The 26893-nt window shown below is 41.1% G+C and overlaps 1 protein-coding gene across 1 annotated transcript in view; it reads right to left on the reverse strand.

The window, feature by feature from the left end:
* fgd (faciogenital dysplasia) overlaps positions 1-26893 on the reverse strand; it is a 73807-nt gene that overhangs the window by 17811 nt on the left and 29103 nt on the right. Inside the window, exons 2-4 of the mRNA XM_074682042.1 lie at positions 4605-4775; positions 1746-1947; positions 859-1471 (exon numbers count right to left, since the gene is read on the reverse strand). Of these exons, the coding sequence (XP_074538143.1) occupies positions 859-1471; positions 1746-1947; positions 4605-4775 (986 nt within the window). The remainder of the gene's footprint in view (positions 1-858; positions 1472-1745; positions 1948-4604; positions 4776-26893) is intronic.

Below are 26893 nucleotides of genomic sequence, written 5' to 3' on the forward strand. Positions count from 1 at the left end.
TAAATATGTTAAATTAAAAAAAAAAAAAGAAAGATGTTTATAACACACAAACACAAAAAAAGTACAGAAAATTGGTGACTACCGGAACTGATTGCCAGGTACCGGGCATTGGTACCATATCATTTAAAATGTGAAAGTTACCCATCCCTACTGGTGTCTAATGTTTCTGTCTTCTTGTGCTGCTGTTTAAGCCAAGATTCCCTTGTAAAAAATTCTTTTGGATCTGGGAATATTCCTGGTAAAATAGAGGTTAAATAAAAAAAGAAACAAAATCCTCAACATGCTTCTATTTTAAGGCTCAACCAAGCAATTGAGGTTTTGAAAAAGATGCAGGCCAACAGCTTGTGCTCAGTTTAAAGTACCAGTGTTGTTTACAATCAATAGTCAAAGTGAAGGACACGAGAAAAAGGAAACTTAAGCTCAGCTGTGGGGACGATATTGGTCTCCGGATGCTTTTATATAACTGCTATCACAAGCTCCTGTTTCAGCTTTTAAGCAGGTATTTGTCCTTTTATGTAACAGCAGAGCTGCTCTCTGGTGAAATCATTCACTTGTGACTAGAAAACTGAGGCTGTAACAGAGTCTAACGTTTCATGTGGAAGTATTCTTTGAAATCGCTCGCTCAGGCTGAGATAATAATAGACACACACTATTTTTTTCGACCTCAAAGGCAGACTCACTGTCTGAAATTAAGCTTTAAGTTTGCAGGATATGCTCAATTTCACATTCCTGAAAATCATGATGGGAGGTTAAAATTAAAAAGTGCCCCAGCGTGGTAAACAATAATTCCACCTTAGCTTTAAATGATAGTTCTTGACTTTTATGGTTTGATGAGACTGAAGCATGTGAGGTACTCACTTTGTGCGCCTCTGAGTGTGCCTCAGTCAGATAACCCGTCTGTGTGTCCGTCAGAGAGTGGATTTCTCCACTGCTGCCCTCATCCAGGTCACTGTCCTCATCCTGTGTCGAGTCTCTTTTGTTTTCCAGGGTGACGCAGCAGGACACACTCTCTGTCTCTGTGACGCTGTCATAATGATCCTCCTCATCAATGGCGTCCTCATTGGGGAACACTTCCCCCTCTGCGGTGCAGGAAGGGCTGTCAATGCCACTGTCCCGGTTAGGAATCTTCCCGTTTTGCTCCGAGGAGTCCTGATTGTCCAGGAGTTCATGGGAGGAGCCTTCCTCCCGCTCCACAACATCAAGGCAACTGACGCCGTCGTGCGTGATGTCACAGTCGTCGAGGGTGGCGTCGTCTGAGCTGTCCAGGTGCACGGAGGCCAGGCGGGAAAGTTCAGACACTTCACCAGTCCGTTCTGAGGTGCTAAGTGCAAGTTTGTCCACAGGGGAGGAGTCTCCTGCAACCTTTGCTGTGTTGTTGTCCTGGCCGCAGGAGGAAGTGATGTCGGATGCAGGGTCCATTCTCAGACACAGGTGCAGCTGTGAGCGAGGGAGCACACCCAGGATTGGCACCCTGGGAACACATACACATACACACACACACACACACACACACACACACAAACACACAAAAAGACAGTGTAACACCTCCTTTGAAGATAAGGTTCTCTATGAATTATACAGTAGCTACAACCAAAATGAATTCAGTTTTTAAAGGTGGAATTATGAGCATCAAAGACTTTTTCATTTGGTTTTGTAACCTTAAACCAGATAAAATTATAAATAGATAAAAGCTAAGTCGATAAAACGCTCCTTTGCACACCATAAGACATAATGAAAAGCCTTACTTTGAATTTTCGAACCTCTCGATGAGCAGCCCCACTTTCTGTGCCTCTCTCTGCGGCTGTGCACCCACTCCAGGAGGAGTCACACCGGACTTTGGTTTAGGTGGCGGAGGGGGAGCTGGCAGAGGTCTCGAGGGCGCCGGTGGGATCCTCTTCGGTTTCTTATCTTGCCCGAGGGCGAGCAGGTGCGTCGGTTTAGGGGGCACTTCAGATACAAGAATCCAGACGTGCGAACAAAAAAAGAGAGAAATAGAAGCATGAAGCTGCAGGCACGCACAGGAACTATCAGGTAACATGTAAACACCCGAGTGAGAAAACCTCCATGGCTCAGCTCATGTCAAAAACCTGCTTGTTTCTGCGAACAAAGTCAACCTCGAGACAAAACTCCAAAAGAAAGAAAAATGAAGATAAAAGAGTTGTGGAGCAGAGAAAGAGACTGACGCTGAACTACAGCTATCAGCAACTTCCTTATTTCAGAACAGGATGCTGAGACAAGTGTGTGCGTAAGTGACCACAGTTCCAGTTAGATGAAAAAAACACTTAAGCAAACAGAGAAATGACAAAACTGTCTTTAAAATGCCCCCCTGCACTCATCCATGCATGCTTTAGGTGAGCTCCTGATGGCGTCACCGTCTGGTCGTTTTTTATTTGCATAGTTCTGATTTGCACAAAGTTTAATGTCTGAAAGCAGGAAACGTGAAATGTTACAGTTGTTAATTTAAGCACTTCCTCTGTCTGTGTGCGTGTCACTGATAGAAATAGATAGGTTGAGTAGACAGTTTTAAACACCAGACACAAGTTGAGCACATTTTCAAGGGGTGAAAATAAGAGAGAAATGTTTTAGTTTTGCAGATTTCATGAAAAATTTGAAAACACTTTTTCTCTATGGGGATATTCTAGAGTAACATCAGGGTTAGGGTGGTGCCTTTTTGTTTTTATTCAACAGTTTTTACAGTTGTGTTTTTACTGCATGTTTAAAATTTGGGTCCATTCCAAGTAAATATAGAAAAAAACTTAATAAAATAATTTATTTAAGTCTTAAAAAAAAAGATATTTTACAATCTCCCTTTGCCAGGAACTGTTTACGATGGGGTTCATACACAAAGGATGAGCAGTGTGTGGTTGTAAAGAGTTTTATGACCGATCCTGTCAGCTGGGGAACACTAAACATGTGACTACAATACAAATTGTGCTCACACATAACGCAGCTCATTCTGCTCGGTGAGAAAATGGATCAAATAAACCTGTTTCCTTGTTGTAAGAACATCAAAATATCTTTATGTATTTATTTTGATAAAACTGTTTCCTGCTCAATAACATTCTTTAATGTTTGTTTTTTAAAACTGGTTCATTTTAAGTTTCATGTACAGTGTTTTTATCTGATCATTACAAAGCAGCTAAATGTGTGTTAAACCTGAAACGGACTATTCCGAAAGAAACAGAAGATGATCACTAGATCTACATCCAAGAGATGGATCACAGTCCATGTACAGGGTCTTTGGGCCATGAAGCTTAAGACCTGGGCGCCTATGACCCTTAACTGAAAGTCGTTCCTTTCAATCCTTCACTTTCTCTGAAGCTCCTTCCTTCTTTCATCCTACCATCAAAACGAGAGAAGGACTCAGAGAGCGCAGATCTCCACCAAGCATACTGTGGTTATCATGCAACACTTTAGTCCTACTTTAATGTTATACTTCATTTCTGCAGACTTTCTGCAACAGTTTCGTGTTAGTTGCATGTTTTTACGATAACTTTTATGATGACCAAGTACATATTTCTTATTCTGGATCTTAGTATCCAGAATATTGCCAGGATCTGGATTGTACTTGTAGATCAGCCAGAAATGATGGTGACCTTGTCTTGTATTGTTTTGCAAAGCAATCCAACCATTTATCATGGAGTTATATACACATATGGTGAAAACAGGCCTATCTCACACTGATAAAGAATCCTTTGAAAAATAATCCTGGATGCAGATGGAGATCCGCATCACCTACAAAATTTAATCACTTCTTCCTTATCCCAGTTTGAACATTTCCTGACAATTTCACCAAGATCTGTCAGTAACTTTTTTAGTTATGTTGTTCACAGACAGACAGACAAACTCTCCAAAAAACATGACCTCCTTGGTGGAGGTAATTAAGGCACGAGATGTCCAAACCACAATCTTAAAAAAACATAAAACAAAAACAGATTAAGCTGTAACAGGCCTAGGGGCTGCTGAGTAGTTTCCATGATATTAAAATCAAACTACTTTTATTGTTCATAACAATTTTCATCCTTGATTAAAATATCAAAAACTCCCTCTGAAAGAAATCTGCACGGTCTTCTCTTTGTTAAAACTGATTGTAAATTGAATGCTTCAGGCTTCAGAACCCTAATTTAAATGCATCACCACTTTGCTTTTGGGAATTTTAATGAGAATTCTTCTCTTTATTTTGTTCCCACTTCAACTAAAAATGCAAACACACTGATCCTGATCAAACAGTAATGGTTTACATTCCTATAAATGCATAGCACACTAATGAGATCATTGCTGAAAAATTCGATACTTGTATGGTACTTAAATATTGAGGTCAGGTCTGGCTGTCACCATCCTATGATGTATTCACAGAACTCAACACATGTTGTTCATATTTAGCATTCTTAAATTGACGCCCAAATGTAAACACTTGGGAGCCACTGGCCTCTTTTAGAGCAGCAGCTCTTGCGGTCGTGACCCACTGAGCTGAGAATGACAGAGTGAGGCTGTGCAGCAGAAAGTCAGAGCAGAATGAACGACAGGCAGGAGTTTGACCCTGCTGCTCAGACTCAATGTGGTCACTTGTCCTTGGGAAGGAAGGAGTCACACTGGATTTCTACCTTGAGGTTTCTGTGCGGTTGGAGGTCTGGGCGAGGTGGAGGACTGGGGTCGGGGTTTGATGACAGGCCTGTCGTGACATGGTCTGGGGGCTGGGATTTTCTTCACCAGCCGTGGGGAGCACAGGTAGTCCACTGATCCACACTGGTACTGCAGAGAGGAAGCAGGGAGGTCTGTAGGAAGGAGACACAAAAAAAGGACTTTATTTAATGAGATTCATCCAAGATACACATCCTAAAAAAAAGGTTAACCTTGAGAAAGGGACGCAGTGAAGTGCAGTGATGTGGGTAAATAACCTTGAGTTCATTGTGTAGTTAGGGATACACCCTCAGACAGAATGAGGCGTGCTCTCTGCAGCATCTCTCCTGATTCGAGGCCTGAGGCCGCAGACAGAGAGCTGCCGAGGACGTGTTCTGTTACAGGCATCTACCTGACAGACCACTGAGACTTTCTCACCCCTGTCCTCTTGTTGAATTGATTTTAAATGTGGTGTGAAACTACTTTCTTTAAAGATCATAGAGAATATTCTTTTTCCCAGACTTTCCATCATTTCTGACAATTTTTGAGAGAATTTCTGTTCAATCTGTTGCACTGCTGCTATGATTGAACTCTTTTGTAACTCTCATCCCTTTAGATTGACAATGTGTTTGTGATGTCCGGCATTTACATTATTATCACATCACTGGGCATAACAAAGAATTCTGTAATGTTTACTAAACTCATTTGCGGATCAGATGTGCAAGCAGGGGATTTTGTGCATCGCACTAAGACAAATACTTAATCAGACTTTCAGCATCTTTTTTATTAATCTTGGCTGTATACTTTATAAAAATTAGGGATGCACAATATTGGATTTTTGCCGATATCCGATATGCCGATATATCGAAACCCCTTTTGGCTGATACCAATACTGATAATCACAAGTTTGTTTGTTTTTTTCACTGTAAAGAAAGCTAAGTCTATCCTATACTGGAATTTATATGTTACTCTAATCGTGACGGTCTTATTTGTTTAAGAAACACACATAAAACAAGACAAAAAAAAATGATTTTCCCATAAAAAAGAAATGTATTCTTTTTCAAACTCAAGACATTCAGTATTGAAATACAGAAAAATAATTTCTTTAGATCACATGAACTTTAAATGTACAATGCATTTTTAAACATAACCAAGTTGCATTTGATTATTTTAGAGCTACTGTAACAACCTGGTGACAGACACAGTGCAAATGAATTAAGTGCTACATTTTATTTAAGGAGCTTATTTTTCAGATGGAAAATAATAATAATCCTAACTGAACAGCACCTTATCTGCTGTGCTTATCGGCAGAAATTTTCATATGTGCCGATACCGATGAACGTGTTTTTAAGCTTTTATCAGTCGATACCGATGTTGTGCCAATAATATCGTGCATCCCTAATACAAAATGCATGAAAAAGCAACAGAAACTGAAAGAATATTTATTTACATGTCTGTGATGTAGGGACAGGTACCAAATTAGGTACTTTTTATAGGTCAAAAAGTATCAGGTACCAATTCACGTAAAATCAAAATGTACTATGTTGCCGTACCTAAGTGCATCCTTGTGACTGTGAAGGAGTGGAAGAGTAGAGGATTTTTAATGCTGGACATAAACACAGCATTGCAAGGTTATATGTTGAAGAATAAGTATGTTAAATTATTAAACAAATTAATAAACATTAAGAAACAAATTGATATTTTTTTTACCACATATACACAAAAAAGTACCGAAAATTGGTACTGTTGAGAACCAGTACTGATTGCCAGGTACTGGGTATCGGTACCGTATTGTTTCAAATGTGAAAGGTACCCATACCTGCTGTGATGTGACTTGTGCCTCTACACTCACAGGTTTTGTCTCAAGAAACAAACTTCATAAACAGAGCTCAGCTAAGAGGAAGTTATAAAGGAGGTGAGAACAAAAGATGTGATGCTGATAAACTCTCAACTTCATTTACAGTCAGCATATAACAAAACCACACCCACAGTTCATGTGACAAAGTTGTAGTCGCTGTTAGCTTCTGTGGTTTTAAACCATCTAACCACCATAAATACAGAGAAAGAGACAGAGTAATTATATGGCTGCTGATAGAAGATCTTTGAAGACCAGTTAAAGGGGAAGAAATCCAGCTTTTGCACCAATAACAACGCTTTGTGACCAAATATGTACCAATATCTTTGTCTACTTTTTGGACAGCCTTTATTCCTAGAAAAAAAAAGCCAAAAAAACATTTCACAGCAGAGATAAGAGTCAGCAGCATGTAGTTGGTATATAACTCATCTCACCATGAAGACGGTGATGTCCCTTGGTAGATTATGATAATAACTATGCAAACTGCAGCAGCACGTTTCTGTCCCTTCAGGCTCACGACTTGACTGCAGTCATCACAACTCTTTCTCAACTGGGTTACAGCCTGAAATTGCACCGAGCCCTGGCACATCTAATTTGGTGTTTTTTTCAGCCATGCTGCAGGCAGCGAGAGGAGAGCCAGTAATGAGTCCTGTTCGGCTGTCAGCCTCATGTGGCACATTGCAGGCTTTTCTCACCGGCTCTGCACCACAGAGGGATCAGAGCAGGCAGGGGGAGAAGATACAAGCAGCTCTTCTTACTATGGATGAAAAAAATGTAAAGTGCTTTGGTTTAATATTTGGCTCCCTGGAAACAGAAATATTATGTGCCTCAAGGTTTTTCTAACACCATGTCTATAAATCAGAGATGACTCAAGGGTTGAGTCAGAGGAAAAGCGTGACCTATGATCAGCCAAGCAGGCACGTCTGCCCAGAGTGGAGAACTCCTTGACCCAAAACTGGCTGGGGTCTTTCCTGGGAAAAATAAACAGGCTTGGAAGAGGGACACATTATGAGGGCTCATGGTACCTATGGAAACCCTGTGTAGTCATGGGTACCTGAGAGCAAAAGGAGGCCCTCATATGAAACCGCCTCACACCAAACAGGAACTTGTCGACACAGCAGAAAGAGGAGCTGACAGGAACAGTTTTTCTTAATTAAAATCTTACAGACCAAGCATAAAACGGCACAAGACATCATCCCTCAACAGAAGAAATACACGGTGCGATTAGCTCCAGAGAAAGAGCTCAAAGTCATCTATTTTTAACATCCTTAAAAGGTTTCTTCTTAAAGGTATAAAGAAATTTAAATAAAATACAACAAATGTAGTCAATGTTAAGGAGTATTCAAAGAAAGGAGCGGGTTAAAGAGTGTTACCTTGCCTCCAACTGTTCAGTTTCACATATCCAAAGTCCAAAGAGCAACTAAACTGTAAAAAAGTCTCCCACACAACCCGGTCCAAATCAAAACAAATCCTGCCCACCCAGTTTGCCAAAGTGCGCCTGTGCAGAGACTGAGACTAGTCTTTGTTGTATTAAAACACAGCCAAAAAAAATCCTTCACAACTCTCCTGTATTATACCCTCTCTCACACACATTCATCTCTCCTTTCCCAGGTGTGTTTGAGGAGCTGCACCTGCTTTTTTTCACCTGCCAAACCTGATCCAAGCCCCTCCTCCCGGGGCCAAAGTACCGGCATGTGTGTGTCACTGAGGAGCCAAGTGATCCCGGCGTTCTCTTACAACTCAGGCCAAAGATAAACGGTATCTCTGTCCACCACACAAGACTCAGTCCACTGTTTTTTCCTCTCTTTTAACTCTTAAGTGTTGGAAGTGTATCACTTAATTGATTTTAACTCTATGAGAAGCAGGATATGAGCGAAAATATCATGGTTGTGTAATCTGAGGAAGGCTTTTGTGAAAACACACATGAGAGCGCTGATCTGGGCTCATTAATTTCCTCTGCTCAGTTCCAGTTACTGTGGGACGGATGAATGGGACAATTAAACAGGAATTACACGTCTGAGGACGTTATCACTGTAGCACCCTGTAATCTGTCCGTTATGATGACAACCATTTCCTGTTTAAAAAAAAATTAGGCTCAATTAGTCTCTGTTCATCAGTGTAATTAAGAAAAACAGGTAATAAATAGTCTGAGCTTCCTGTGATGTAACTCTCCAGAGGACAGAACGAACAGCACGAAGAGCTGGCTGCGAAATTTCTTTGTTTTTGGCAGGCAACCTGAAAGACAGCATAACAGTGAGTGTCTAAACACGGTGAAGAGCTGAATACTTACAGAAGTATTCAGATACTTTCAGGTATTCGAGAGGAACGCTGTGGCATTCCCTCATCCTGTCAGAGTGAAAGGCACATGGTCTGAGTGAATCTGTACCGACACTGTGTCGTCACGAGAGAGAAACCTGAGGAATGTCTCTCTTATGTCAGACACAACAGCGGGTTCATGAATCTGCTTTTCACTGTTTTCACCATGTCAGGATGAAAGCTTCTTCCTGAAAGAGCAACTAAATAAATATTTTTATACGCTGTTGAAGTTGGCTGGGTATCTGTTCCTTTTTCAAACACTGGTGCCACACCTGAGTTTCACTACGAAATATCAAAACAGTCTTTTTTCTACACTGTTAACTGCACCAAAAGTGAACTTCCTGGGACACTAATAACTGTCGTATAAACTAGAGGTGTCCCAGTCCGATATTGATATCGGATATCAGTCCGATATCAGCAAAAAAACAAGTATCGGTATCGTATCGGAATGCATCTAAAATCTCCGATATAAGCAGTTTCTGTTACCCATTGGTTAATAATAAATGGGTCAGTTTTTCCTCATACCTACTGTTGTTGACTACTGTTCTTTGTTTGAATAATGTCACTTAATCGAGTATTTTCTAACATGACAGACATACTACAAAATAAGTAATAAAAGTATGCATTTTAATGCTGATATCATATCAGAATTAATATAGGTATCGGACAATACTCAATGCTGCAGTATCGGTATGGTATGGGAAGTGAAAATGTAATATCTGGACATCCCTAGTATGAACTCATATTTTTGTGCATCTCATTAATTAATTACAGCTCATGTTACAGACTTCAATCATGTCTTATTCTCAAGACAAATTTTTTATATTTCCTTGGACTTCAGCTTTACTTTGGGTTTGTGCCGCTTGAGCCAAACCTAGCAAGCTAATACACTTTTTTTTATAGGTGAGTGAAATGCAACATGCTGGGCAAAAAAACAAAAAGAAAACAAAAAAAATAAATTTTGGGGTGGGAAGAAAAGTCAAAAATTGATGTATCAGGATTTTTTGTTAGACAACATCAAAATTGTGATTCTTTGTAAAAAAAACAAAAAACTTTTTTTCAAATTCAAATCCTTCATTTTAGTCTTTGTTTATAAACTGGATTGGGAAAAAAGGTACCACTTTCCTCTTGCAGAGGACTCTGACTCACATGATATGCATTCTATGGCAAAATATGGCTACTGATATAGACTGTAGACATTATCATCATCGTTAAACTTTTTCTCATGGTCTGGCGTTAAAAAAAGCAAACTAAAAAGCGCAAAAATTGTTAATATCAAAAAATCGCAATTTAAATTAAATCTGCACCCCAAAAATTGTGAAAGAATTAAATCGCAAGAATAGCACATCATCCCAGCCCTACTAATTTTTGAATTTAGGATTTTTACTCTCTCCTTATCCTGAAACGAATAAGTGACACAGACTCCTACACATGTGCTTTGAGGGAAAAAAAAAAGGCAGAGACCTGGCTAACTGTCAGTCACTGTCAGCCTTGAGGCGACCTCCTCAGACTCATCACACATCATCCCCTGTGTGCAGTTCTCCTGCCCCTGTGCCGTCTGGAGACGGATCACTCAGATTCAGCCAGGTCTCCTCACTCTGACAGACAGTCAATCAGGTCCCCTACCCTCACGTCGACCCCTTCAGAGGCTGAGATGACAACCCTGCACCCAACACTGCAACCATCCCTCCATTCCACACGGAGACTTCGCAGGATTCCTGTGACACTCTCTCCAAGAGTGGCTTCTAATTATTCCCACATCACCGTCAGATTTTCAAGAGTCTGTGCCAGCTCTGCTCCACTTCTCTGTTTCTTTGTTTCTGTGTCTGTGTTTTCTCCCCACACACAGAACATATTGATCGGGGCTCTAGCCTGATAACATGGTTGACTCAGTGAAGGGTGGCCGTGTCTTATTTCATGGCTCTTAATGAAAACAGAGACTCGGTGCTTAAAGGATGCTGGTCGAAAGTGAGGGGAAAAACAAGAGGAACAAAGGGTTAAAAGTGGAGAAACAAATCAAAAAGAGAGACAGGATAAAACAAAGGTAGTAATGATAACAGAGAGGAGCACTGCAATTATTTTTACCCTGTCATCCACATCCTTCTTCCTCCACTCCTCTTCCTTACTGAGCTGCAGGAGATGGAAAGACGTGCTCTGACCTTGATCTACTTTCTAGTATTGTCTCACAAGTTGAAACCTTGACCCAAAAAGATTTCATCCAACAGACAATGTGATTTTTTAACAAGTCTTTGATCAAGTGTTTTAATTCTGATTCCAGAAATGGAGTCTGTAACTGCACAAAACAAACCAAACACGAGTAAGAAAGGGGGTAATTTGACTACTTTTTTGTCTATTAAAAAGTAACTTCATTGAGAGCAGTTTGAAAAGAAGTTGTAAATATCTGGTTCCTATTGTCCTAGCTGTAACTTATATGCCTCAAAACAAAACAAACAGATTTTTAAGGGGGCGTGGTGTGGGTCGCTAAGAGGATTAATCCAAAAGCACACACTTAGAAAGGAAATACAGCTCAGGAAATCTGTCACTGCTTTAACTACATCTGCTCCAGAACCAACAGTTAAAAAAAAAAAATCTCTGACAGTCGACTGATTTCCTCATGGGCGCTAACTCCCACTGGGTTTACTGTCACACTGTGCAATCATTCCTCGCAGGAGATCAACAGCCATCCAATCCAATACAGCAGCATCTGGCCCCAGATTACAAATCTCTATACATCCCTGTCTCCTCATTCTCTGTTATCATAATCACATCCTCTGCGTCAGCCCCTGAGAACTTTCTGCGCACAGCGATGTCGGTGTGTGATGGTTCCTGAAGTTTTACACGTACAGTAGCTTTGCAGGGGTGATGGGTAATGGGAAAGCAAGAGGAGTCATCATGTTAGGACGGAGCCCAGAAAATGAGGTCAGTGGCCCAGCAGACACACTGACATGTCTCCTAAGCTAAGTGGGAGGATTTCAACAGCTCCTACAGATTACAGCCAAAGCTGGACTGATATCAGATTTTGAGACATGGATTCAGGTTCCAGGGGAGAGAAATTCCCAGACAACAACATACAGTAGTCACACCACACACAGCGTTTTTTTGATCATTTATTAATCCAAAGATAGTTGTGTGGTGATAAATCATGATGTCTGGCTGATAAAGATACACAATATGGCTGCATTGTATATATCGTGTTGTAGGCTGGTTATCACTTGGAATAGGCAATGATTTTCAAATATTCAAATATTTATTAACATTAAAAAAATTCAATCTTTTATGTGATGATGGCTTTGTCCATTCACAGTTTTATGTTGGATGCTGGAGCTGTTATGCATCAATTTCAAAGGAAGTTGTGCAGAAACCATCCAAAATGCCCAGTGACTTTCAAAATAAAACAAACAGTGTCAAAAACAGATCGTATTTAACTTTGCTATGGCAACAAACTGACGTTATGAATGGAGCCAGACCAGGAGTCAACAGTTTGGAGGATTTACAGCCAAAACAAGAACAAGGAGACGCTCAAAAATGGATCAGAAAGTGCAGGAACTCCTTCGAAAATTATTGATGATCAAGAGTTTGCACTGCACCTCATTTTCGTTTATTTTTTCAAATAGAGGCAAACATCAAATCGCTCTTTTGCTTGAAATGGCCACCCTTAGTTATCACCCAAGTATTATAGAGGGAACCCTGAATAAGTCATAAATTCTGTCCTGAAACTGCTTGAATTTTTGGCTAGCCCAAATGGTTGAATGTGAGCTCTGATAACCATTTCCTGTTGAATATTTAGTTCTCTGTGCAGTTATGCTGCACCTCCATCCACGGGATTGTTACCAAAAGGACATGCTACATGCCAAGTAGAGCTGCTCGATTTGGGGAAAAGGTGCGATTTGCGATTAGGTGGACAATATTGCGATTGCGATTGTGCTTGCGATTTAATAAAAAAAGTTGTGTCATGATGAGTCTACACGCTTGCTTGGTTATCATGGAGAAAAATCTGAATTGCATGTGCTGACATTGCGATTGCGATATCCTCTTTTGCGATTACATAATTGCGTGTGCTGACATTGCGATTGCGATTGCGATAATCGTGCAGCCCTAATGCCAAGTTAGTCAAAAAAGTCAGTTACCACCAACTGTGCCTGATGGACTTGGTATGACTGACTGATTTTTTAAATGACAGACAGCAGAACTAGACTTTGTCAAAACTTGCCTGCTGACTGAATGAATGAATGTTGAAACGAATGGCGTTTGTGGCTCTGAAAGAGGGTAGAGACACAGAGAACCTTGAGGTTCATTGAGAAAAACCTGTCCCCGACGAGGTTAGGATCACAGACTTACCAGAGTAACAGACTCCAAGGTCAAGTTACATCTCTTTTTTTTCTCTGGTGCAGTTAACCTTTTTTTCTGAAATGGAAAACCCAGAGTTTCCCTTATCTCAGGGTGAGTTTTCACTAAACCTGCTTTTTTGAAACAGACCCCAGAAAGAAAAAGTTCACGTTATATAAAAAGAAACATCATGTTAGGATGCAGTAAACAAGAATATAGACCATACCCATATGTATTACACCTAAGCCAACAGCAACTTTGAATAATCAAACAGTAGTTTCCCCTTTAAATGCCCAAAGCCATAAGAGAGCCACAGAGTTCTGAAAAGACAACAGGAAGCTACATATTGCTCAAAGTAGTTGAAGGTTGCAGTTTGACTCTGGGGATGCAAGCAAGCCAAAAAAACTGATGGATAAGATGGGTTAAAATGAGTAGTTTTACTAGAAAGCCAGAGGCTGGATGGATGAAAACACAGAGGGCTGCGCTATAAATACAGAGGAAAAAAAAACATGGGCACATGTGCTTTCAGTTCCTCAAATGACACACTGCAACTGTCAACAAGTGCAGAGAGCTAAACACAAACAAAGAGTTACGAGTTAATCCCAGAGTGGAACCATCTCGGTGGAGTCCCAAATTAAATCAAGTCCTCTTGAGGGAAGTAGTCCTTCACCATGCCCCGAGCCAACCAGAGAACAGGCAGCAGCTCTGACAAAGAAGATGATTTATACATACTTATATAGGTCAGAGTGAGAAGAGAGCTTCTTCTGCTGTGTATGTACAGCTCTGGTGAAAACAGATGTAATAATGGTCTCATGTTTTAATAATTCAGAAAGCGTCCTGGCTATTAGTCTTTAAAAATGGAAGAAAAACAGTGTTCAGCACTTAGAAATATCTATCCAATAGAGGTATTTAAAGAGGACAAGCATATGGCATGAAAACACAGAAGGGGAGGAGAACAGCTGGAGAGTCCTGACACATGGACTGACCACTGACCTTTTCCCTGCAGTATGACTCAAGTCCAGTTCACTGTCACATGCAAAGTGCAAGTCACGGAAGAGCACTCAGGATCTACAGTAACTAACACAATGATGTGAGAACATGACAAGTAGATGATTAAAATTTTATCTTGGTCACCAGACACATGCTTTGATTGCAAGGCCAGTCTAATTCACATCCTCCCCCCACTGACGCAAACCTACAAGAAGAGTTTTATGAGGCTCGGTGCAGAGAAGTGGGCCTCTGTTCTGTGTGGATGCAGAGCAGCACAGTAGCCCAGAGCATTACTGTAAAGGAAGCAGCCCCAGATTGGCAATTAGGGCAACACACACACATCTACACACACACACATAGAGCGGAACAAGGGGGTTTACAAACCTGCCTGCGTAGATGACTGCCCATGTGTCCCAGAAACTACTGAAGCCTACTGTAGCTGCTCTCAATGGCCGCTTTCACCGTTTAACCCAACTGGCCAGTTTTGCACAACAATCAGCGCTAAAGCTAAACAGCAGAGCCGATCTTTTCCCCGCAGTCTACTTTTACCAAACACACCTTCACCAACAAAGGGATTTCTAACTGATGGTGGCGGAAAAAATACTCCAGCCCTTTCCATTCCCACTGGGTGTGGGGGAGGTCCAAACAAACACAGGTCTGCTGCTCCATGAGTCACCCGCACCCAAAGGCTGAAATAGCATTTTCAAAACTAATTTCAATCATTGACGTCCTCGGAGGGCTGCATTGTGCAAAAATAAATCTCCTGGATCAAGGCCTGATCACTCTTCACTCTAACTTAAGGTCTCTGAGGCGTAAAGCATTGATTACTTTACCACATATTGATGGATGGATTAGCTGATACTGTGGGGGACAGGGCCAATTAAAAGCAGCCATGCTGTTGACGACTGAATGATTGATGACTGATTAATGACTGAATGATGACTTCAACATTAAGGGATGTTGGTTACAGGGCGGTTGAGTGGTTTACAGGCACTAGTGACACACCTATCTCTACATTTCATATGAGCTTTTCAGATTTGCTTCTGACACAACGTCCTGTACAGTTCCACCATCAAAAGTTTCAGACTATTTTTTCACAGCAGCAAGAGATGAATCATTTCAGGTCATTATACTTGTGAGGACAGAAAACACATACAATTAACTAGAGCCTGACCGATTAATCGGGCCGATTATAGCCTGTCACTGATTAATCAACATCAGCCAAAATGTAGCCGATTATAAAAAGTTTTTGCTCCACGGAGATTCTGTTGCTCCTGCTCTCTTTAATTAATTAATATAAGGCTATTACAGAGCGTCTCACTTCATAATGCCATGCAGGATTAACCTGGGTTTATAAATTCACAAGTTATTGTCTTCGTTGAAATAGTTTTTGAAAATGTTTCAATGTATTATGTTGTAATTGTACTTATTGCATGTTTTGAAAGCAGCTACATTGTTAGATAAAATCAACTTTAGTCCCATGCATTAAATGGAAGATGGAACTTTTCAATAGCTAGTAATAATTTGCGTTCATATACAGTATTTATCCTGTGTTGAATTTATTTTATATATCAGTCGATATATCGGATATCAGTGGATATATAGGAAACGGACGATATATCTGATATCAGTGGATATATCGGACAATGGCTGATATATCGGATATCGGCTTCTTTTTGTCCCCAGTATCGGTATCGGCACCGGGCCCAAAAATCCTATATTGGTCAGGCTCTACAATAAACAAAGTTCCAGTAACGTCACCTATTGGTTTCTTTAGGGGCCAAGCAATGGTGGTGGCACCATCGGACACGAGTAACTTTTAGTAATAACATTTAATCACAAAAGTAGAGTTGAGACCACAAACAACTCAGTCAAATCAAGCACACCCTTACTACGCCCAAATAAGATTCACTCTTAGCTGGAGTGTTATGAGTTAAAAAACTAATCACTACTCATGCAGTAATTAGTAGGGAAATAAGTTCTACATATCAAAACTTTTGGTACCATGTTTGAATTTTTAGTAAGAAAAGGGGGATCTAAATGTAGACTCCGAGGGCCTCTCAGGCCTCTGGAGACAGTCTCATGTGGACACTTCAGGTACTGCATCCTTATTTTTTTTAAAATTCAGCAACAGTTTTATTATTGAGCGCCAGAGGTTGACAATTCAACAATCTACAATTTCATTTTTAGAAGACATTTTTGTCCAAAGTAACGTGCAACATTGAGTACTTTGGGTTTCAGTGCCTTGCTCAAGGGCAACTCCAGCTTTCAGCTCAATTCCAAATCTCAGTCCAACCCTCAGCCTACCAAGCCAAATCTCTTTGGACTGAGCTACTGCCGCCAGGGTGCTGCTTGGGCAACAGACAACACAGGGTTTGCTTTTGGAGCTTGCATAACGTCAACAAACTGGTCAAATAACAAGCCATACAGCATGTAAGATTGTGATTTTAAGGCTTTGAACATAGAAACCAAAGAAAACAACAACAAAAAAATGGGTTCTTTCACTCGTGAAAAGCCTGACAGAAGCAAGGAGAGTAACTGCTTTGATTAATAGGAGATCACCAAAACCCCTTTTTGATAAGTAAACGTGAGATATGGACAAACAGTAAACAAAAAGTGCCACTGGAAAAGTGTGCACAGGCACCAGATACTCAGAAAAATTATGGTCTCTGGTTTTCCATGTTTTGTAAGGCAAAATCAGGTGTTACAAAAGCAAAAAATTAAATAGGCTGCAAAATGAATAGATAAAAACAGACAAACTTTCTGGAGTCAGAGTGCAAATGTGATTGACACAACATGGGATCATGTTTCTTTTAAATGTGCAGATGAAAAAAGCAGACTTCCTGTGCAAATGACTTAACCCTGGTGATGTCATATAAAGTAAATAGCATACGCCACCAGCTGCTGATTGATAGTATATGTTTTTTTTCTCTTCATATTTAACATATAGAAGCATACAGAGAGGAACAAGCAAACATCGCTCAGCCACTTAACTTTATGGAGGCCCGTCTGCAGCCCAAACCACATAATCACTTTCACACTTCTCTCATGTCAACACTGTAACCATTCCACTGTGATCATTATGTTTTACAGCATGCTGCAGAAAAACATTCAGTGGCTACCAAAAAACACTGCCGGCCACATTATTACATTTCCCAAATAAAAAAACAACCCATACTGGGAGAACATTTCACAGGCAACCAAATCACACCTCTCATGGCCAAAGAATTACACCTCTGGAGGAGAGACAGCATCCCCAGACTGCAGGATGGAAATGGTGCATGCAGGGAACATCTCCTGGGTCCAGCTTTTTCAGGGTATAACACCATATGCATGCACTTTTTTTACAGACTCTGTCAAAATGATAAAGCTATCCTTTGTGGCCCCAAAGCTTCCTCCATTCTCAGAAATTCATGGTATTACAGTGTGAGGTGGAAGTGTGCCCACCACACCCCCTGCATCTGTTCCAGGCAGGATGGATGTCAGCATGCAGAGGGGAGTGTCTTTATGGGGGCGCTGACAGTTAGAGTGTCCCACAGCGGGACAACCCTGCCCCTTCGTGTGCTGCTCATTCCAGCCCAGCTCAGTTTACTCAGGTTTGTCCGATCCAGCAAGGGTGTGTGAGTGTAAAGGGCAGGGTTGGTGAGAAGTAAAGGTTGAGGAACTAGGGGACTCTTCTCTCCTGCCACTGCTCCTCAGTGTTGATACAGACTTGGACTCCTACCAATTTACACACACACACACACAGACAAAAAGGTCACTGTGCACTCAACACTGACGAGTCCTATTTGACGTCAGATTCGTTTTCGAAATGCCACTTGGCTTCTGAATGGCAGAGTCAGCAATGGGAGCTCTCCAGCAAGGAGCGTCTGAGGCGAGCAGCTCCTGTCAGTCTGACAAAAAGTGAAGCTCTGAGTGTTTGACATTCATCTAGAGGGCCACAATTTCTTATATGAGTCACTCCAGTTTGAAAACTAAGAATACCTTTAAATGCCAAGCAGGCAGAAGCCTCGATTTATATTTGAGGAGAAAGAACTTTTAATGGAAGATATAAATCACTGCAACCTTTTCAAAGCTGAGGTTTGTGGATGGCACAATTAGCTAAGACATGAGAGCAAGAAGCCAAGACATACCAAGACCCATGAAAACACACACATACGCACACACACATCACTGTACAAGGAGAGGCTTGTTATAGAAGCCAGGTGTACACTAGACAGACTAATAAAGGCTCCTATTTCCTCTCTAATGGCTCCAGTATTTCCCCTTACAGCAGCTAACTGCAGAGCTTTGACACATGTTAGAGCACCCACACAGGAGGCTGGCTAAAATCAGTGTCATGGACACTTGGACAAAATGTAGGAAGATGTTCAAATCATACAAAACCCAGGAATAAAGATGTTGAGCTACATTTGCATGCTAACTGACTTTAGCCTTAGTGTGGTGCCAAAGAAACTAACTTTAAAAGTCAACATGGCTCTGATGTAATGATGTTGACCCTAAATCTGTAAATACCGTAACCCATAGATACATGTCATGCACTCATAAAGGATGCTTTGACAGTCTCTCTAGTTTAGTGTTGAATACCCTGTATGTTCAAACGCAAAGTGATGCACAGAAATTTTTTCTTTTTTTACTAATTTCCTGAAAAATATCTTAAGTATTTGATGGAATTCACATTTTAATCATAATGTCAACTGGCAGAGCTGAAAAAACAAAAAATGTGATTGCTGTGTCACTCAGTTAGCTACTTACAAAACTTAGCTAACATTACATGGCTACTATTGATAGCAAGACAAACTAGGATTTAAACAAATAACACAACGATGTTTTTACATACATATACATATTTTATCAAACTTAAACTTCCCAAACTGTTTCATGCTTGCCTTGAAGACTCAAAATGAGCCATGTAGCCTTCAGTTAGCTAGCCAAAATGTTAACTTACTTAGCTTAAAATGTTAGCTTTAAGCCTACCCCACCAATCACCACGGGTCTCAATATTTTGTCAGTGCTTTGTACAGTTAACATGCCTGATACATAGACTGTATAAAACATGGACGTAGTCTCACCGATGTCACCTGCCTGTTTCGGAAACAGAAAATGAAGCACATTAGCTATAGCGGCCATATTGTTAGTGGCAAGGGCTTCTCCTACAGCCATAGGGCGCCTGTCGGTCACGTGACCCTCAGCTGTGCCTCTTATTGGGGGAGCTCGCGATCTTAATATCTTCTGAACGGCTGAGTTAGAAAAAATTCACTCCCCGTTCAGTGAGTGCCGTTAGTAAAATTAGCAACTCAGACAGGAGATGTTTTTTGAACCAGGCTGTAAACAGGTTAATTTCTGCTCTGAAAATGGCTTTTTTTTGGCTTGGTGTGTATGTGACGTCCACTACTTCCGGAGCTAGCCTCAAACGAACACTCGAGAAACAGCAGATTTTAACACTTCCACATTGTCTCATATTCCCAGACCAGAGGTTGCCGCTTGGCCTAATAACATCACTTTTACCTCTATGTTCTATGCAGAAATCTGACCAACAAACCTTTTAAAATGCATATTTTAAATCTTCACACCTCGCAGCAGGAAAACGAAATGACGCACCAAGTCGAATTAAATTTGAATGCATATTTCTTCTTCTTCTTTGTACTTGTTTCAGACATCTTTGACAGCAACCATGACAGAGTGACAGCGGGTGATGCAGAGTACAGAAAGCTGCTTCAGCGAGGATGCACACGTGTGCACCAGGTAGTGATTTGTGCATGTTTGTTGCTGCTAAGTTTGGCTGCCAGATCTGATGGCACGTGTTCTACACAGTGCTCAGGAACAAGCCTTTAATCGGTATCAATGTGATAAATGGGGAGAAATTACAAATTGAGAGTGCAGCTGGAGAACAGGGTAAAAATGGTAGCTTGTCTTTACATTAGCAAAGGATGAGCTATTTCCACTGAACCACACCAAAACACATGCTAGCCAGAGCGTCAGTATAGCCTAGCGATCTAGGCTGCACACCCCGTGAGGTTCAAATCCAACCTGTGGGAACCTTCCCACGTGTCACTCCCCAATCTAACCCTGTTTGGGCATAGGCAGCCAAGAAAGTGATGGATCATAACATAAGCTGTTGTCTATCTCCAGAAATATTTAGAAATAAACTGAAATACGATTACAGCAGTTATGGTTCCAGCACAGATGGTGATGTCACAGAAAAATGGCAGCCATGAATGTAGAATTTATCCGAATTGTTAAACAATCATTCATCTCAAAATAAAATCCTTTCCAAATCAGTTTACTGTCTCTTAGTATGGGAAACTACACTACCACTTTACTCAAACTTACTTCAAATTCATTGGAGTGTATGATTATTTCCACCCATAACAGTTCATCATATTGCCTCTCCATGCCCGGTGGCTAAATCATAGCTGGTTGACTTTGTATAGAATGAGCAGCAGAGACCGGCACTTGCCTGCAGCAGGCAGCTCTGCCCACCTGTCATCTATCACCTGTGTTACCTGCAACAGCTTGTCTCTCAAGGGGTCTGAAGGGCGAGGCAGGGATTTATGGAAGAGGGCCCAATTACACGTCTGCTGTTATTACAACTCCTTGGTCAGCAGCAAGGATTCACCAGAGATGTGCAGAGACAGCCCTGAGCAAAACACAGATTCTATACATAGCTGGGATGAAAAATATGCTGCACTCATACATTTTTTAGAGAGCTGCCAACCCCCCAATAGCGAGGTAAAAAATTACACATAAATGCCAAATATAATCCCTCCCTGCTGCTATTTTAACTATTTCTGCTCCTGAGAAAAACCAGTCAAGCATTGTGAAGTGCAAAACAGAAAGATCCCTAAGACCAGCTTACTGTCCTGAAATTTACCATTTATGGTAGCTCCCCAGTCACTGGAAGCAGCTCCATGTGTGCACAGGTACCGACTCCTACTTTACGAGGAGACATGAAAGTTCACCCCTGAAGTGAACGTGGCAGGAAAGGATTACCCAGTCAAACATCCCTGAAGGAAAACATGATTCTTAAAAACAGCCTCAATGCTCACGAAAGCACAAGTGCATGCAAACAAGTACAAAAACATAGCATGTGTGTACAGTGCTCTCACTGTCCTCCAGGAGACATTCATTAAATATCTTGTTACTGGCCTGTGGAAACCATCCCTCATTCTCTTTGGAGCAGTAGGACATGACTACAAAGACACTCCCAGCCTGAACACTGAAACCTTGGATGCTTTTGAAGTAAGCAGCAGTTTTAAACTATTACAGGCTAAAGAGGGTCAAATGAAAAAGATGCAAGATACATGCATAACCCCAGCTTGAATTAGCCAGGAGGGGAGGTGTTGTTTGGCAACGTGTGTTTGCGTGCTCTTTTTCTCCTCCTCCTGTCTGGTGCCAAAGTCTCATACAAAGACAACGCACATGCTTCATTGGAGACAAGAGAGCTCTTAACACTTTCCGACTGCCTGCACAGAGCAAATGGTGAAGTTAAAGGACACACGCACACAAGGGCACGCACAGACACACATGTTGGCAGAAAACAAAACACTTATGTCCTCTAATTGTCCCACTCGAAGAATGCCACTGAAAGTTCAAGTAACGTCAGACAGGAAGTGGACTGTATTTACACGCATGTGTGATAAGAAAGAGCAAACACTCCGTCTCTTTGCAGCTGTGTCTACTCATCCATCTGTCTTATTACTTCAGTGTTTTTTGATCACTCCTATAACTAAAATGCCAACTCAGGAAATGCCATCACCAGATTAAAGTACAGGGGGACCCCAGGTGCCCGGGGTGAAGAGGAAGTTGTGGCTATAACTACTCTGTCAATGGAGCAGGCTAATTGGGATGACTGTTGAACACAGCATCTGCATGTGTGTGTTTTACTGTTAGCCTGTGGCTTGGTCAGTGTCACCGCAAGTTCTCCAACGTCTCTGACCGATATAGACTACTTCCTTCCTCCTGATTCTGCCGAGGAATGAAGAGAAAACCACAAGAAAGACCTTAATGAGGATATAACTACATGAAGTGGAAAAGTAAAAGAAATGGTTTCACTACAACACATAAGACTCTTGTTTTAAAGACTTGTCCAGTGTCAAAGTAATGATTCCTACAGATTTGTTGCCCTCAGAGTTAGAGACACACCCCTGTATTAAATACTTGTGGACACTGTGGGTAAAGACATCCTTTCCTTTTCACCAAAAGTAAACCTGTCCAGACTTTGGAAAAAAACGGTGAAATATGACTCACTGCTTTTTCCACTGCCTGGGGGTTCGAGGGTTTTTGCCTTTCACACAGGGTTACAGTGTGAGTCTCTGTGAGTTGGCCTTGAGTTCAGGCGGTTTGAACATGGCAGCTGTACAGTAAAAGTGGATCACGGTGCTGAGAAACAGCTGATGTAAAGAGGTGAATGACCCATTTAAATATCTAACTTTAGATTTGGATCTATTGTCATGTTTTTCCTCCTGCGAGTTACGTATGTATTTTCCAATTTTGGTGATGCTGTGCAAGGTTAAAATAGTTTTGGATTTGCCATTATAGTTTAGTTTTAGTTAGTTTTGACTTTTTTTTCCATTATAGTTTAGTTTCAAATAGTTTTAGAGCAGGCATTCTAGTTTTTCTTTGGTTTTGATTTTTGCAACAAGGCTTAGTTTTAGTTTAGTTTCAGTTTAGTTTCAGTCTAGTTTCAGTTTTTTCATACCTTATTAACCAGGTGGAGGATTCAAAAAGGTCAGAGTAAATATTTTGTCATACTGTTTATTTTCCAGTTAAACAAAGTGCTCACTGCTCAGTCAATGCTGATACCCAAATGTTGGCTGCTGCCTTAAACACAAGAAAATAATATAAACTTAATATAAAAATTTAACATAAATTATATAAAATAATGTCAACATGAATTAAATAAAAATAATAAAAACATAAATTATATGAAACAATATAATATGAGCTTTAATAATTAGAAACTTGGACTCTGTAACAATAAAGTCAGACTCACATGAAATTAACTATTACAGATGCTCTAATTCATTGCTCCTCTACATTTGGTCTCAGCACAGCGCACAGCCAGTCAGTGCAGTAAACAAGCTCTTTCCAGTACGTCGCTATGATGGTGCCGTACGGCGCTGACAACTGCCGAAAACTGTCGTAAAATTGGTTGGGAAAATGTGTCTGATTAATTTAAATCCTAAAGTCTACTAATATTGTCAAAAACTATAACTAAGGACATTTTGTCTTTAATTTGGTTAGTTTCAGTTAGTTTTGTGAACACAAGATACAGTTTTAGTTTACTTATCGTTTTTATTTTATTTTCTAGTTTGTATTAGTTTGAGTTAACTGCAATGTAATTTAAATTTTAGTTTTCGTTTTTAGTTTCGTTTTTGTTAACTGTTATAACCTTGTTGCTGTGATCAAACTGAAACAGTTCTTGTGCTGGCTCGTATAAATAGTGTTTCTGATAAAAAGTGTCATAACTTGCAGAAGTGGCTGTGTCTGACACCTACCTCACAGCAGCATTCACAAGCTTTACAAGGTAGAAACAGTAAATAGTGTCTGACTGTCTTGTTTGCTTTTGTTGGTCGTAGGCATCAGTTTTGATTACAGTTTGTTTCATGACAAGCTCAAAACTCCTCAAAACAGCTCTAAACTTCAGCAAATTAACTGATTTTGAACCTCTTGTTGTAAAGCACCGCTAATCCAAGCAATGAAATTCTGTTCTGTTTCTTTCCATGCAGCTTTACCTCGATTATGTCGATCATATCTTTGTAAAATTACCCAACTTCAAGGCAAGCAAGATTAAAAATCCAGAGGTCATACTTTAATTACACTTCAAATAAATCCATCTAATGGTCGTGATTACGTGGATATTTGAGAAGCCTGTTTCTACACTAATACTCCCACCAATCTAAGAGGATCAAGCCGCTCTGACGCCAGTGAAGCCTGTGATGATCCAGGAAATGTAAGTAGCTGTGCAGCTGCACCCTTTGAGCGTGGTGCTACAGTATACATGGAGCAGACCCCATGGCTGCCTGGCTCAGCACCATCGCATTGATCTGGGTCAAGAGGTCGTTGATTAGACCGAGTCTCGCAGTCTCTAGGCGATGCCACAATGTCTGACACACACACAGATTCAGCTCAGCTCACACAGCTGCTGCACGTCGTCATGGAAACACTCAGACTCCCCGCTCCTTAAGACAACTCCCTAGTCAGCTAAATTATAGTGTGCCAAAAAAACATCCCAAGAGACCGAACACAAACAGTAACATACCGGTGCTTTATAAATGACTAAGTGGAAAAGTGGTGGTTTTTAGAGTCAGTTAAGCTTCAACTCATCTTTGATTTCACCGTCATGTAGTGACATCATCGCGCTGCTAGAGCTCATCAATGTGTCACTTATGTTCAGAAGCACTTCGGAGGCTCTTTCAGCGAGCGCGTATCGATTCAAAGTTGTAAAATTGTCAGAGGAAAATAGTGTGAGAGCTGTTTTATCAGAAGAGCAGCACAGGAGCAATGAAGTGAAAAACACTGTTGGCTGCTCACTACGTTACTCACCACACATCAGTTGTTTGAGGAGCCACAGGGCTCAGCTCTCACTCCTAATTACCCGCTGTAGTGTAGATTAAAGAGAAAACTAAACAAACTAGAACCAAAACAGACGTTAGCCAAACCCCTTTGGACATTCCCTGAAAATAAAAAACACGGGGAATCTGCAAGGCAAGCAGCAGAAAATTGCCCCCAATGTACGTCCTTAATAAAACATGCAGACTGGCATGTATATTTCAGAGGACGTGGAGAATTAGCCCACATTCAGCAGACAGATGCAAGCCCACACACCCAAACATAACCCAGACAGAGGTTTGCTTTGGAGGAAAACAAGCATTTAGTTCGGCAGCAGCACCTGCTACACACACTCATGCTCAAATACACAAAAAACAAAGCACGTTTTCAAAGCTTAGCGAAGCTCAAAAGCTCCTATTTTAAGTCCAAGCGTCATATACGTTAACATGTATGATTTATGAGGGATGCAGCAGGATTGGTCACTCACCAGCTAAACACAGTTTGCCATCTGCCTTCAGTGTTTTCACTCTCTACCTCAAATGTCTGAATATCCTCCGTTTCTAGCAGTGCGGCACAAAAAAAAAGAAAATAAAAAGCCAGGTCTAGTCCATGTTTCTGCTCACTCTCAGCGAGCAGGCATGTGTCTGCACGGCTACTACTCCTGCTCCCTCATCAACTCGCTCTAACCACGCTGCTTCTCTCCTCCTCCTCCTCTTCCTCCTCCCCTCACCCTCTACAAACGCACCCTCCCTGCCCCAAAAAAAGAGCTCCTCCTCGCCGGCTCCCCCTTCCTCTCTGTCCTGATCCCTGCACCATTCAGAGCAGCCGACTAAACAATGCCTCCGCCGCCGCCGCCGCTCTGAAAGGAACCCAGGAGCAGTTCTCAGCCGGCAATAATGCCGCCCAACTGTCACCATGGAAACTAATGACGGCCTGCAGGAGGGAGGAGGGAGGAAAAATGAGGAGATGGAGAGGGAGGGGAGAGTTAAGTGAGGGAGAGGAGAGGTGGAGGGAGAGAAGTGGCTGAATGAAGGATGGGGGAAGTGTGTGGAAGTATCAGAGAGTGTGGCTACGCAGTGTTGCTTCAGTGTGTGTGTGTGTGTGTGTGGGAAAGACAGAGGATATGAGTAAAGTACAGAGGAGGGACGGGAGGAAATTTTTCAAGTATTCATCAGGAGGATGAAGTGGTCAGTAAGAGCTTTCAGTAAATATCCACTGAGTTAAAATACAGAGAAGTAGCAACAAGTTACACTGAAAGAGCCCAAACCTTCAGGGTTTTTTTCCCACTTTTTCCTTTTTAATGATCATTTTCACAAGATTTTTGTTTATTTTACAAATGTTAAAAAACTTTGATTTGAACATTTTGTTGGCAGCTGAAGGAAACTATGGAACTATGGCTGACTCACGTGTTGTGCATTTTATGGGAAAATATGGCTCCTGATGTAGTCTGTAGACATTAATGTCATCATTTCACTTGTTCATATGGTCTCCTGTTAAAAAAGCAAACTGAAAATCGCAAACATAAGTACTGAAGAATTGCAAATTAAATCTAATCACACCTCCAAAATCGTAATAGAATCGAATCACAAGGATAGCATGTCGTACCAGCCCTAAATCAAATAGTAACAGTCCTTCTTTGGTGTTCATGTCTGTTGAAGTTACAGGTTCCAATGGAGCCACTGTGTCACTGGGTTACAGCCATAAACTGTTTAATAAATGGACATAGCCTCCATGACGTCACACGTCAGTTTCTGAAACAGACCTCTGAAGCAAATTCTCCAACGCGGCCATATTGGAAATGGGCAGCCTTTGAGCTTCCACGCTAACAGCTGTAGAGCATCCACGGTAACCTGAGCTGAGCCTCTGATTGGATAAACTTACATTTGTATTATCTTCCAAACTGCCAACTTAGAAAAAAAACTCCCTTCCTGTACAGTGTGTGCACTTTGCAAAATGAACCATTCAGACTGGAGGTATATTTTTAATACTAGGCCGTAGACCTGTTGATTTTTGCTGTAAAAACTGCCTTATTTCTGGCTTAGTGTGTAGGCTATGTGGTTTCTGGTATTTCTGGAGCCAGCCTCAAACGGACACTCTACGAACTGCAGATTTTAACACTTCAGCACGGTCTCATATTTCATGCAAAATTCAAGCTAAGAATGACAAAAGAAAGAGGATAGAGACTTTTTACACTATGCAATTTGAGAAATTAGTGGAAAATGTCAGAAGCAC

Source organism: Halichoeres trimaculatus, unplaced genomic scaffold (assembly GCF_033239565.1).
Source record: "Halichoeres trimaculatus isolate MK-OKI-2021-1 unplaced genomic scaffold, fHalTri1.1 fHalTri1_scaffold_11, whole genome shotgun sequence".
Lineage (NCBI taxonomy): Eukaryota > Metazoa > Chordata > Actinopteri > Labriformes > Labridae > Halichoeres > Halichoeres trimaculatus.